At 41.6% G+C, this 14,422-nt stretch overlaps 1 protein-coding gene across 1 annotated transcript in view; it reads left to right on the top strand.

Moving 5' to 3' along the window:
- NDUFS2 (NADH:ubiquinone oxidoreductase core subunit S2) overlaps positions 1 to 12,911 on the top strand; it is a 36,861-nt gene extending 23,950 nt beyond the window's left edge. Inside the window, exons 10-14 of the mRNA XM_067472454.1 lie at positions 1,540 to 1,669; positions 1,781 to 1,876; positions 2,819 to 2,902; positions 9,297 to 9,354; positions 12,699 to 12,911. Of these exons, the coding sequence (XP_067328555.1) occupies positions 1,540 to 1,669; positions 1,781 to 1,876; positions 2,819 to 2,902; positions 9,297 to 9,354; positions 12,699 to 12,736 (406 nt within the window). The 3' untranslated portion in view covers positions 12,737 to 12,911. The remainder of the gene's footprint in view (positions 1 to 1,539; positions 1,670 to 1,780; positions 1,877 to 2,818; positions 2,903 to 9,296; positions 9,355 to 12,698) is intronic.
- Positions 12,912 to 14,422: the final 1,511 nt, after the last annotated feature.

A 14,422-nucleotide genomic window follows, 5' to 3' on the forward strand; every position in this document is an offset into this window, starting at 1 on the left:
GGTTCTGTTTGGGAAGTTTGGCCCAATTCTATCATTGGTGGGGTTCAGAATGCTCTTTGAAAATAATAATATTTACACTAGAAGCTAAGCAGAACAAAGGCTTGCTTCCATCTCTCACGACAGCTACATGGTTCTTCTTCAACACATTATCTACATTTAGCACCTCCTTACATTCCACAGTGACGTGATGACATATGACATACTCGATGCTGCACGGCGCACATAGCTCTCCACACTAAGATTTACAACTCTATAGGAATGCCTATCCTCTTCATGATACTCTTTCCACACAGGAATTACAACTCGGCACATTGCATTACATAGCATCGCATTTCTAACACACAAACATTAACTTGGAAAATTACAATACACTTAAATCAAAACATTCATCAACATAGGATTCTATGATTCTAGGGTTGAGAGCAGGGCCTTGCGAGGAGGTGATCAGAGTGGAGAGAAAGCACACGCTGCTGTCGTGTGACAGGAGAGTAGAGGGAGATTTATTGTTTATTTCTCTGAATTCTGCCACCAACTGGTATAGTGGAGGACAATTGTTATATGTAATCTATGGTAACTGCCACCAACGTGAGATATGAGGTATTACTGTGAGATATGGCAATACAGACGCAGAATGGATGGAGATGAGACTGTCTCCAACAAAAGCTAACTGGTTTATTGAGTACAAAGCGTGTGGTTACAAGTTGTAACTTAATTTATAGAACTTTGAATAATACTTGGTTAGTTAAACATTTCACTCTTCCAGGTTACACAGTATCTCACTGAGGTGAAGCTCTTATTACTAAACAATGTTTCAGTACAGGACTATCTTCCCTATTTGATCTTTCCTTGATCAAATAAATTAACAAGCTTATCCTTTAGCCTTTCCCTTGACTAAAGAAAACTGGCTATGTTTCTCCTTTCAGCCTCCTAAGACTGAGAAACCTCCAGTAGCTATTCAGGCTTCCCAAAGCCACAATTCTTTGCTTCACACTTCACTCTCCCACTCTACTCTTCACTTCCACTCTTTCACTCCTCTCAGATACAAAATCAACTCCCAACTGACTCTCCAACTGTCTGTTTTCAAAACTCTCTCCACCTGGCTCCTCCCACTCCTCCTTCTGCCAGCTTTCCTTGGTCTCCATGATAACGCTGACTGAGGTTCTCTGAAATAGGCTGCTCCAGTGTTACTGTAGCTAACCCAAACACATATATATACAGTTTAAAACATGCAAAGTATTAATAACTTCTGCACAGGCCTCTCCAGATGATCTTAAGTTTCGTGATGGTTCGTACCAGGAGAATATGTTTGGACAGGTAGTCTGGGCCAGAACCGTTTAGGTTGAAAATAATGTTATGGTTGAGGGTCACCACAACATGAGGAACTGTATTAAGGGGTCACCAGCATTAGGAAGGTTGAGACCAAACAAGCAATACTATTTGCATACTATTTCTCCTAAATAAGGTTTTCACCATGTTATACTTTACTCTGTTCCTGCCTGCTTCCCAAAACCAACCACACCCTTGATTTTCTCTCAACAGGTATCTCTGTCGGGTCGAAGAGATGCGCCAGTCCCTCCGCATTATCCTGCAGGCTCTGAACAAGATGCCGGAAGGTGAGATCAAGGTGGACGATGCCAAGATCTCTCCTCCCAAAAGGGCAGAGATGAAGGTAAAATTCACCTACTTCTGGCCAAATGTGGGTCTTTGCCTCCACCCAAGTGAAAAACACAACTCCTTTTCTGTCTGAATTTTACACCGCCATTTTTCCTCTTCTTTCCAGACCTCCATGGAAGCGCTTATCCACCACTTCAAGCTGTACACAGAGGGCTACCAGGTGCCCCCCGGAGCGACCTACACTGCCATTGAGGCTCCAAAGGTATTTCAGTTATTATATTGGGCTACAGAGCCAAATTCAAAGTGCCGGCTTTAGCCTATAAAGCCCTAACGGTTCCACAGTGTGATGAATTGCCTACCTTTTAGACCAGATAAGCTCAGGAATTAGGCCCAGTTTTGTTTTGGCAGCCATTTTGTATGGTACCTGGAGGCAGCAACCATCTTAGGTTAGTCATTTCATAGCACGGGAGGAGCTTTGAAGCAGCCTGGAGGGAAATGTGGAAAACCCTTGTGATTGGCTGGCCGGAACTTGGGTGAAGTGCAGGAAAAAAATAGCGCCTTGAAGTGTGCTTTTTTAAAAATCTGATAGTTAGTCAGGTTCTGGTGTTTGAAGAAGTTAGTCAGGGTCTGGTGTTTGAAGGAGAGAGTTAGGAGAAGAAGATGGGAAGTCAGTGAAGCCAAAGAGTTCGATTAGAGAGTTCAGGGAGCTATTAGGGGAGGAGGGCGACTAAAATGATCAAGGATCTGGAGAACAAGCCCTATGAGGAGCGGCTTAAGGAGCTGGGCATGTTTAGCCTGAAGAAGAGAAGGCTGAGAGGAGATATGGTAGCCATGTATAAATATGTGAGAGGAAGCCACAGGGAGGAGGGAGCAAGCTTGTTTTCTGCTTCCTTGGAGACTAGGACGCAATGGAACAATGGCTTCAAACTACAAGAGAGGAGATTCCATCTGAACATTAGGAAGAACTTCCTGACTGTGAGAGCCGTTCAGCAGTGGAACTCTCTGCCCCGAAGTGTGGTGGAGGCTCCTTCTTTGGAAGCTTTTAAGCAGAGGCTGGATGGCTATCTGTCAGGGGTGATTTGAATGCAATATTCCTGCTTCTTGGCAGAATGGGGTTGGACTGGATGGCCCATGAGGTCTCTTCCAACTCTTTGATTCTATGATTCTATAATTCTCCTCTCTTCTCTGCATTGTTGTCCTTCAGGGAGAGTTTGGCGTATACTTGGTCTCTGATGGCAGCAGCAGGCCTTACCGCTGCAAGATCAAGGCTCCTGGCTTCGCCCATCTGGTAAGACGAAATATAGATAAGGGAATAGATAAGGGAATGTGGAGTTGACCTTGTAGTGGGTCTTGAACTGGTGGCTTGAATAATGTGAGAAGAGAACTGCTTTATACATGCTCCACCCAGGCAAAAGGAGGAAACTATAAGCCATTGGAGCACTACCGTTAAGGGCCGGGCTTTAACACAGCTGGTAAATCACCAGCAATGATAAGATCTATTTATTTATTTATTTATTTGCGACATTTATATTACACTAGCCGTCCCCTGCCACGCGTTGCTGTGGCCCACATTGGGGTTCTGTGTGGGAGGTTTGGCCCAATTCTATCGTTGGTGGGGTTCAGAATGCTCTGTGATTGAAGGTGAACTATAAATCTCAGCAACTACAACTCCCAAATGTCAAGATTCTATTTTCCCAAAACTCCACTAGTGTTCACATTTGGGCATATTGAGTATTCATGTAGAGTTTGGTCCAGATCCATCATTGCTTGAGTCCACAGTGCTCTCTGGATGTAGGTGAACTACAACTCCAAAACCAAAGGACACTGCCCACCAAACCCTTGCAGTATTTTCTGCTGGTCATGGGAGAACTGTGTGCCAAGTTTGGTTCAATTTCATCGTTGCTGGAGTTCAGAATTTGGCCACATCATGAGGAGACAGGAAAGCCTGGAGAAGACAATTATGCTGGGGAAAGTGGAAGGCAAAAGGAAGAGGGGCCGACCAAGGGCAAGATGGATGGATGGCATCCTTGAAGTGACTGGACTGACCTTGAAGGAGCTGGGGGTGGTGACGGCCGACAGGGAGCTCTGGCGTGGGCTGGTCCATGAGGTCACGAAGAGTCGGAGACGACTGAACGAATGAACAACAAAGGCTTTCCTGTCTCCTCATGATGTGGCCAAAGGACTTCAACTTTGTCTCTAGTCTCCTTCCCTCCATTGAGCAGCCGGGCTTTATTTCCTGGAGGATGGACTGGTTGGATCTTCTCGCAGTCCAAGGCACTCTCAGCACTTTCCTCCAACACCACAGCTCAAAAGCATCGATCTTCCTTCGCTCAGCCTTCCCTAAGGTCCAGCTCTCACATCCGTAGGTGACTACAGGGAATACCATGGCTTTGACTAGGCAATGGATCTTCCTTGTCAGTGTGATGTCTCTACTCTTGACTATTTTATCGAGACTGGACATTGCTCTCCTCCCAAGAAGGAAGCATCTCCTGATTTCCTGGCCACAGTCTGCATCTGCACTCATCTTTGCGCCTAGAAATACAAAGTCTGTCACGGCCTCCACGGTTTCTCCCTCTATTTTCCAGTTGTCAATCATTCTTGTTGCCATAATCTTGGTTTTTTTGACGTTTAGCTGCAACCCGGCTTTTGCGCTTTCTCCTTTCACCTTGATTAGAAGGCTCCTCAGCTCCTCCTCGCTTTCGGCCATCAGAGTGGTGTCATCTGCATATCTGAGGTTGTTAATGTTTCTTCCAGCAATTTTCACCCCAGCTTTGCATTCATCCAGCCCCGCACATCGCATTTATATAGATTGTACCATAACATTATACTGTAATATTATTCGAAATATTACATTTAACATAAATAATATAATTATTATTAGTATTATATTGTATTACATTATAATATTATCAAAATTATATGTATATACAATATATTTATATTATATTATATTATATTATATTATAAGCACAGAGACAAGATGGAACTGCCTTCCTGGCCCCTCTCTTCACTCTGCTCTCAAAGCAGTGTTTGGTGCTGGGGAGGGGGGGGGGGGGGGAACTGATGATACTGGAGGCAAGATGGAACTGCCTTCCTGGCCCCTCTCTTCACTCTTGATCCCAGACCAGTGGTTGGTGCTGGGGATGGGGGGCTGATGATACTGGAGGCAAGACGGAACTGCCTTCCTGGCCCCTCTCTTCACTCTGATTACAGACCAGCGGTTGGTGCTGGTGGGGGGCGGGGGACGACTGATGCTACTGGAGGCAAGATGGAACTGCCTTCCTGGCCCCTCTCTTCACTCTGATTACAGACCAGCGGTTGGTGCTGGTGGGGGGCGGGGGACGACTGATGCTACTGGAGGCAAGATGGAACTGCCTTCCTGGCCCCTCTCTTCACTCTGATCCCAGAGCAGCGGGGGGGGGGGGGGCTCCCAAATGATGATACTGGAGGCAAGATGGAACTGCCTTCCTGGCCCCTCTCTTCACTCTTGATCCCAGACCAGCGGTTGGTGCTGGGGGTGGGGGGCTGATGATACTGGAGGCAAGACGGAACTGCCTTCCTGGCCCCTCTCTTCACTCTGATCACAGACCAGCGGTTGGTGCTGGTGGGGGGCGGGGGACGACTGATGCTACTGGAGGCAAGATGGAACTGCCTTCCTGGCCCCTCTCTTCACTCTGATCCCAGAGCAGCTGGGGGGGGGGCTCCCAAATGATGATACTGGAGGCAAGACAGAACTGCCTTCCTGGGCCCTCTCTTCACTCTGATCTCAGGGCAGCGGTTGGTGCTGGTGGGGGGCGGGGGGCGACTGATGATACTGGAGGCAAGATGGAACTGCCTTCCTGGCCCCTCTCTTCAATCTGATCGCAGAGCAGTGGTTGGTGCTGGGGGTGGTGGGAGGCTTCCAACTGATGATATTGGAGGCAAGATGGAACTGCCTTCCTGGCCCCTCTCTTCACTCTGATCTCAGAACAGATCTCTACCAACCGAAAGGTTGCCAGTTCGAAACCCTGGGTCAGTGTGAGCTCCCAACTGTCAGCCCAGCTTACTGTTTACCTAGGCAGTTTGAAAACAGCTTAGAGCTGTAAGTAGAGAAATTAGGTACCGCTAAACAGGCAGGGAGATATTTTACGACACCATAGGAAATGCCCTGCGTCCTAAAGGAAGGAGGAAGTCCTGATGGTTCTTCATCATAGAGGATGGAGTGACAACCCCCTCCCCCTGGTGGCTGGATTCGAGCACAACCTCCAAGGCGTCAAAAAGCTGGACACTGACACAACATACCTCCTTTCTGTTCTGTCTGTTTTTGTTTTGTCTGTTCAAAATGGTATTGAATGTTTTCTGTGTATGTGTACTGTGATCCGCCTTGAGTCCTCTTAGGGAAATAGGGCAGAATATAAATAAAGTGTTACCGTATATACTCGAGTATAAGCCGACCCGAATATAAGCCGAGGCACCTAATTTTACGACAAGAAACTTGGAAAATGTATTGACTCGAGTATAAGCTGAGGGTGAAAAATGCAGCTGCTACTGAAAATCATCAGTAGGTTAAACATTTTTGTGTATTTACATAAAATTGTAATTTAAGATAAGACTATCCAACTCTGATTAAACCATTATTCTAATCATCTTCAATGTCAATGTGCTTACGTATCCTTCCAATAATAATGAGAGTAAAATAATAAATATAATAATAATAATATTAATAAAAATATAAATAATGGAAATTTAATAACAGTAATAGAGTAAAAATAATAAATGTAATGATAATACATAGAGTAAAATAGTAAATGTAATAATACATAGAGGAAAATAATAAACGTAATAAAATAATAGTACAGGAAAATAATGTAAAGGTAATAATAATAATAAATAGAGTAAAATAATCTATATAAATAAAAATGTAATGTTTGTTTGTGGTATTCAAAGAACTCAAAAACCGTTGGACGAATTGACACCAAATTTGGACACAAGGCACCTAACAACCCAATGTCCTTCACCGTTGGACAAATTGACACCAGATTTGGACACAAGGCACCTAACAACCAATGTCCTTCACTAAAAAAAAATTGAGTTTGTCGTTTGGGAGTTGTAGTTGCTGGGGTTTATATTTCCCCTATAATCAAAGAGCATTCTGAACTCCACCAGTGATGGAATTGAACCAATCTTGGGACACAGGGCTCCCATGACCAACAGAAAATACTAGAAGGGTTTGCTGGGCACTGACCTTGAGTTTGGGAGTTGTAGTTCACCTACATCCAGAGAGCACTGTGGATTCAAACAATGATAGATCTGGACCAAACTTGGCACAAATATTCCATATGCCCAAATATGAACACAGATGGAATTTAGGGGAAATAGATCTTGACAATTGGGATTTGTAGTTACTGGGATTTATAGTTCACCTACAATCAAAGAGCATTCTGAATCCCACCAATGACAGAATTGGGGTAAATTCCCCACACAGAACCCCCATGACCAACAGAAAATATTTAAGGCCATCCAGTCCAACTCTCTTCCAGACCAGGGCAAGGAAACGTAAGCAAAGTTCTCCTGACAAAGAGCCATCCAGTCATAAATATAGATAGATAGATATGATTCTCACACACAAACACAGATATGGCATCATAGATTTGAAAGGGACCCCTTAAGAAGGACTATGATATGTTGCATATTCCAGAGTAGGCAAACCAGACACTCTCCACATCAACACTGACAAAGAAACAACAATAAATACTGTTTACCCACACACATAAAGAAATTACATATATTAGAAACCAACACTTTCTCATTACTTTATTTTCCAGATCAACAGACTGGGCCACAGCAACGCGTGGCAGGGGACAGCTAGTAAATGTAATAAAAATAATACTAATAACAGAGTAAAATAATGAATAACCTTGACTCGAATATCAGCCTAGGACAGTGATGGGCAACCTTTTGAGTGTGGTGTGTCAAAATTCGCCAAAAAAAAAAACCTGAGCATAATTCAGGTGGTGTGTCACTTCAAGAAAAAACCATAATTTCGCAATATTTAGTTTAAATGACAAAATATATATAATTGTAATTCCCACTTTCTCTCTTATCATGTTGTTCTACCTCTCTTTATGTAAGTAATATCCTTTTTGGAGTGTTTAATAAAGATATAATTTTACAAACCCAACAAAATATTATTTATTTTTAATTTAATTTAAATGTATTTCTAGCATTTAATATGCTATTTAATGTATTTCTAATAATAATAATAATAATAATAATAATAATGCAATAACAATAAAGTAACATTGCAAAATAATATTTTGATATTTAATTTACCATTTCATTTAAGGCATATATATATATATATATATATATATATAAAGGCATATATTAAAAATATTTAAAATGCATTAAATTAAAATGCATTAAATTAAATGTCAAATTAAAATTCAATTTACCATTTCATTTAAGGCATTCTGAAATATTTGAGAAACATAGCAAAGTATTATTTATCATTTAATTTAATTTAAATATGTAACTCCTTAATATTTAGGAAACAATGCAAAATAATATTCGTTTACTTAATAATTAAATAAACCAATATTATTTTGCAATGTTACCAAAATGTTAATAATAATTAAATATTTTTAAATTTGACATTTAATTTAATGCATTTTAATATTTGAATAATATAGCAAAGTAATAGTATTTATCATTCAGTTTAAATATGAAACTCCTTAATATTTAGGTGACATTGCAAAATAATAATTTCTTTCCTATTTATTTTTTAAAATGGCATAAAATAAATAAACAAATAATATTCAGCGGGCACGTGTCAGTAGAAATGGCTACGCGTGTCAGTACTGACACGCGTGTCATAGGTTCGCCATCACGGGCCTAGGAGAACTTTTTTAGCCTAAAAAGGAGGCTTATACTCGAGTATATACAGTTGTTATTATTATTATTATTGGGGTAAAAAAATGTTCCATTTCAATAGTGTTGGGCTGTAGTTCCCATGCTCTATCTGGCCATGGGCTATGTGTAGTATCTCTTTCCCAGAACCTGATGACAACAGCATTCATTATTTCGGAGCAGCAACATTGGAAATGTCAGTTTATGGGGGGAATTTCCCAGCTTGCTTCAGACCTATTTCTCATTAGTCACCCTTCCTTCTGGGCTACAAGAGAACAGTATAGCGAGGAAGTGTCCTTACTTCCTTTGTCACGTTCTTCTTGAGTTTCATTTTTGTTTAACGGAGATTTCTAGAGGTTTCTAAGTTAAGCTGACATTAAGTCCAGTCATGTCAAACTCTGGGGATTGGTGCTCATCTCCACTTCTAAACCAAAGAGCCAGCGTTGTCCATAGACACCTCCTAGGTCATGTGGCTGGCATAACTGCATGGAGCGCTGTTACGTTCCCGCCTGAGCAATACCTATTGATCTACTCACATTTGCATGTTTTCGAACTGCTAGGTTGGCAGAAGCTGGGGCTAACATCGGGAGCTCACTCCGCTTCCCGGATTCAAACCTGCAACCTTCAAACCTTTCAATCAACAAGTTCAGCAGCTCAGCGGTTTAACCCACTGCATCACCGGGAGCTCCTTAAGCTGAGATTGTATAATAATAATGATGACAACATCAGTCTTAATGGTGATTTCAAAATATTTCTTGTCTTCTCCGTCCCACTTCCTCATTCCCCGTTTGCAGGCTGGCTTGGATAAGATGTCGCAAGGCCATATGCTGGCAGATGTTGTGGCCATCATAGGTAGGTTTCGTTTCATTTTTCATTTGCATCCTGCTTTTGGACTCTCTGAAAAAAGAGACTCGAAGCAGCTCACAATCAAACCAATACAACACTATTAAAATCTCAAAATATACAATATGATGTGTTTACTGATGTATTGTTGGGCTTGGCCTCATGTAAGCCGCCCCAAGTCCCCTTGGGAAGATGGTGGCGGGGTATAAATAAAGTATTATTATTATTATTGACACAAAATCACAGTATTGTCACAGCAAACGAGATCTATATGCTGGATTTCGTGTCACAAAATCACAAGTCGAATATTATTATTATTATTGACGCAAAAGCACAGTATTGTCACAGCAAACGAGATCTATATGCTGGATTTCGTATCACAAAATCACAAGTCGAATATTATTATTATTATTATTATTATTATTACTATTGACACAAAAGCACAGTATGTCACAGCAAACAAGATCTATATGCTGGATTTCGTATCACAAAATCACAAGTCGAATATTATTATTATTATTATTATTATTATTATTGACACAAAAGCACAGTATGTCACAGCAAACGAGATCTATATGCTGGATTTCGTATCACAAAATCACAAGTCTATTATTATTATTATTTGAAGATTGAAGAGAAACAACTGGAAAAGCTAACACGATATGAGGATTTAAAGATTGAACTGCAAAGACTGTGGCATTAGCCACTAAAGGTGGTCCCAGTGGTGATCGGCACACTGGGTGCAGTGCCTAAAGACCTTGGCCTGCACTTAAACACAATTGGCGCTGACAAAATTACCATCTGTCAGCTGCAAAAGGACACCCTACTGGGATCTGCACACATTATTCGCCAATACATCACATACTTACAATATAATATAATATATTATTATAAGAATAAATTCAGGGACTTCCAGGTTGCCCATTCTTGGTTTGTCCCTGGAGGAAGACCCTCTCTCGTGGGGGACCATCCAGTTGGGAAGTTGCCAAGAGGTAGTTCTCTTAAAGCTTTTCCTTGATTTATGTGTACTAAATTTATGTGGACACAGAAAGAGCCTCCTTGAAGACTGAGTAAATACAGTCGGGCGTCCCCCGGGCAACGTTTCTCGTAAACGGCTAATCTTTCCAAATCCAAAAGCATTGCTTTTAAACATTTTAAATGTTTCCCCTTGAGGAGTTGTAGGTTTTTTCGGGCTGTATGGCCATAGTCTAGAGGCATTTTCTTCTGACGTTTCGCCTGCATCTATGGCAAGCATCCTCAGAAGTAGTGAGGTCAGTTCCAACAGACCTCACTACCTCTGAGGATGCTTGCCATAGTTGCAGACAAAACGTCAGGAGAGAATGCCTCCAGACCATGGCCATACAGCCCAAAAAAACCTACAACAACCCAGTGATTCCGGCCATGAAAGCCTTCGACAATACATTGTCTTCCCTTGACATTAAGTCTAATCGTGTCTGACTCGGGGGTGTGGTGCTCCTCTCCATTTCTAAGTCAAAGAGCCAGTGTTGTCCATAGACGCCTCCAAGATCATGTGGCCGGCATGACTACATGGAGCGCCGTTACCTTCCCACCGAAGCATTACCTATTGATCTACTCACATTTGCATGTTTTCAAACTGCTAGGTTGGTAGAAGCTGGGGCTAACAACAGGAGCTCACACTGCTCCCCGGATTTGAACCGCCAACCTTTCGGTCAGCAATTTCAGCACCTCAGCAGTTTATCGTGCTGCGCCACCAGTGGCACCAAATACATATACTAATAAATATAATAATAAAATCACCAATCACCAAATATGTATACTAATAAACCTCTCATTATTTACGGGTTTATTAGTAATCTGTATAAATAAAAATGTAATGTTCGTTTGTGGGATTAACATACCGTATATACTCGAGTATAAGCTGGCTCGAATATAAGCCGAGGCACCTAATTTTACCACAAAAAACTGGGAAAACATATTGACTCGAGTATAAGCCGAGGGTGGGAAATGCAGCCGCTACAGGTAAATTTAAAAATAAAAATAGATACCAATAAAATTACATTAATTGAGGTATCAGGAGGTGAAATGTTTTTTTAATTTTACATAAAACTGTAATTTGAGATAAGACTGCCCAACTGATTAAATCATTACATATCTTCATTGTAAATATACTTATGTATCCTTCCAACAATAATAAAGAGAGTAAAATAATAAATATAATAATAATAAAGTAAAATAATGAAAATGCAATAATAACAGTAATAATAGAGTAGAATAATAAATGTAATAAAAGAGTGAAAAAATAAATGCAATAGTAATAAAAGTAAAATAATAAATGTAATAATAATCATAAATAGAGTAAAATAATAAATGTAATAATAATAAGGTAAAATACTGTAAATGTAATAATAATAAAGAGAGTAAAATAATACATGAAATAAAAATAATACTAATAACAGAGTAAAATAATAAATAACCTTGACTCAAGTATAAGCCGAGGGGAGCTTTTTCAGGCTAAAAAAGGGGCTGAAAAACTAGGCTTATACTCGAGTATATACAGTAACTCAAAAACCATTGGGTGAATTGACACCAAATTTGGACACAAGACACTGTCAGGCCAATGAGTGACCATCATTCATAAAAACACCGAAAAACACAGCAGAAGAGACTTAAAAAGCCAAAAAAACAAAAATTACAACACATGCGCAAAACCACACCCAACCACACACACACACACACACACACATATATATACATACATACACACACACAAATATACACACAGAAAACACATATACACAGACTGGGCCACAGCAATGTGTGGCAGGGGACAGCTAGTTTACTAATAAACCGCTAATTATTTGCCAAGAATTGGCAACCAAGAATGGGCAACCTGGAAGTCCATGAATAGACTCAGAAGCGGAGTGGGCAGATCAAAAGACAACCTGGCAAAATGGCATGACCTAAAAGAATCCCACACCTTGTGTGACCGTGGAGCAGAAGAGAAAACTCTGAATCTGTATGCTTGTCCACTATGCCCTGCCTCATGTACAGAGGAGGAATTGTTGGAGGCTACAGACAATGCCGTTGCTGTTGCCCTTTTTTGGTCAAAAGATATTTAGCCGCCTGCACACCTTCTATTTTATCAGTTTTATACTAATTTAAAATAACTTTCCAAACTCTGTTTTTCTTAATTTGAGGGAGATCTTTAGCTACCAGGGTGTCTTATCATTTTTTCTTTGAACCTGGCTAAGCTAACTTTCCAGAGGGTGCTGGTTGAGGTCAGTAGACCCAATACATCTCAAGAGGACTGGGTTGGAGACTCCGATATTGTTTTAAAAATGCTAATTTCTGTCTCTCCTTCACCTCCGCAGGCACCCAGGATATTGTTTTTGGTGAAGTGGACAGATAAATGTTCATCTGAACGGAAGTCATACCTCAGGCCTAGAGACTTTATTCCCTTCTTCTCTGGACACTGGTTTTAGCCAGTGAAGAATGTCAATCTGTCAGTAAAGTCCTGTGTAACCCTCCTTGTGACAAAGGCAGTGTTTGCTAACCTATACACATAATAAAAATGAAAATATGTATGTTTGTATGTGGCTGGGGTGCCCACTTTCACATCCACAAACAACTATGATCCCCACCTATGAGGAGCCACCAAAGAACCTCCTTCCAATGACATTGCAGGTTATAGCGAGCATTGTGAACATGTACAACCCCTGACAGTGTCCTACACAAACATAAGACTGCCCACCACCCAAGTTAAAGTTTTCATACGGGGACCATTTCATCCTAGTTTACATGTGTTTCCTCCACCACAAACACCTCAGTCTTTCTGACTCTTTCCATTTGTGTGGAATTTACATGATCCCACCTCAGAGCACGGTCCAGAGTGACTCCCAGGTATTTGGGTGCCCCACTGGAGCATTGCAGCGTACCCAAATACCTGGGAGTCACTCTGGACCGTGCTCTTACCTACAAGAAGCACTGCCTGAACATCAAGCAAAAAGTGGGTGCCAGAAACAATATCATACGAAAGCTGACTGGCACAACCTGGGGATCACAACCAGATACAGTGAAGACATCTGCCCTTGCGCTGTGCTACTCTGCTGCTGAGTATGCATGCCCAGTGTGGAACTCATCTCACCACACTAAAACAGTGGATGTGGCTCTTAATGAGACATGCCGCATTATCACGGGGTGTCTGCGCCCTACACCACTGGAGAAATTACACTGCTTAGCCGGTATTGCACCACCTGACATCCGCCGGGAAGTGGCAGCCAATAGTGAAAGGACCAAGGCAGAGTTATCTCCAGCTCATCCCCTGTTTGGGTATCAGCCAGCACGTCAACGACTTAAATCTAGACATAGTTTTCTAAGATCTACAGAGACACTCGCTGGAACACCTCAGCAAGCGAGAGTCCAAAAGTGGCAGGCTCAAACCCAGCACCTCAACTAATGGCTGATACCAAATGAGAAACTCCCTCCTGGGCACACAGAAGACTGGGCGACTTGGAAGGCGCTGAACAGACTGTGCTCTGGCACCACGAGATGCAGAGCCAACCTTCAGAAATGGGGCTACAAAGTGGAATCCTCGACATGCGAGTGCAGAGAAGAGCAAACCACTGACCACCTGCTGCAATGCACCCTGAGCCCAGCCACATGCACAATGGAGGACCTTCTTGTAGCAACACCGGAGGCACTCCAAGTGGCCAGATACAGGTCAAAGGACATTTAACCAACTACCAAACTCACAAGTTTTGTATTTTTCTGTCTGTTTGCTTTGTTCTGTTAGAAATGTAATATAATGGACTGGTTGCTCTGACACCCACTGCCTCTTCCATAACCTTTTCTTACTCTTTCCTATGGTGCTGTCACGTTGCCAGGGCTCTGCCTTATTTAGGTAGAGATGAACCAAACTCCCAGTATTATCAAACAGTTTAATTTATTTATCGTGTCAGGAGCAACCAGACATTTGTATTACGTTTTTAACAAAACAAACAAACAGAAAAAAACACAAAGTTTGCAAGCTTGGTAGTTGATTAGATGTCATTTGACCAGTATCTGGCCATTTGGAGTGCCTCTGGTGTTGCCACAA

Source organism: Anolis sagrei, chromosome 12 (assembly GCF_037176765.1).
Source record: "Anolis sagrei isolate rAnoSag1 chromosome 12, rAnoSag1.mat, whole genome shotgun sequence".
In the NCBI taxonomy this organism is placed as follows: domain Eukaryota; kingdom Metazoa; phylum Chordata; class Lepidosauria; order Squamata; family Dactyloidae; genus Anolis; species Anolis sagrei.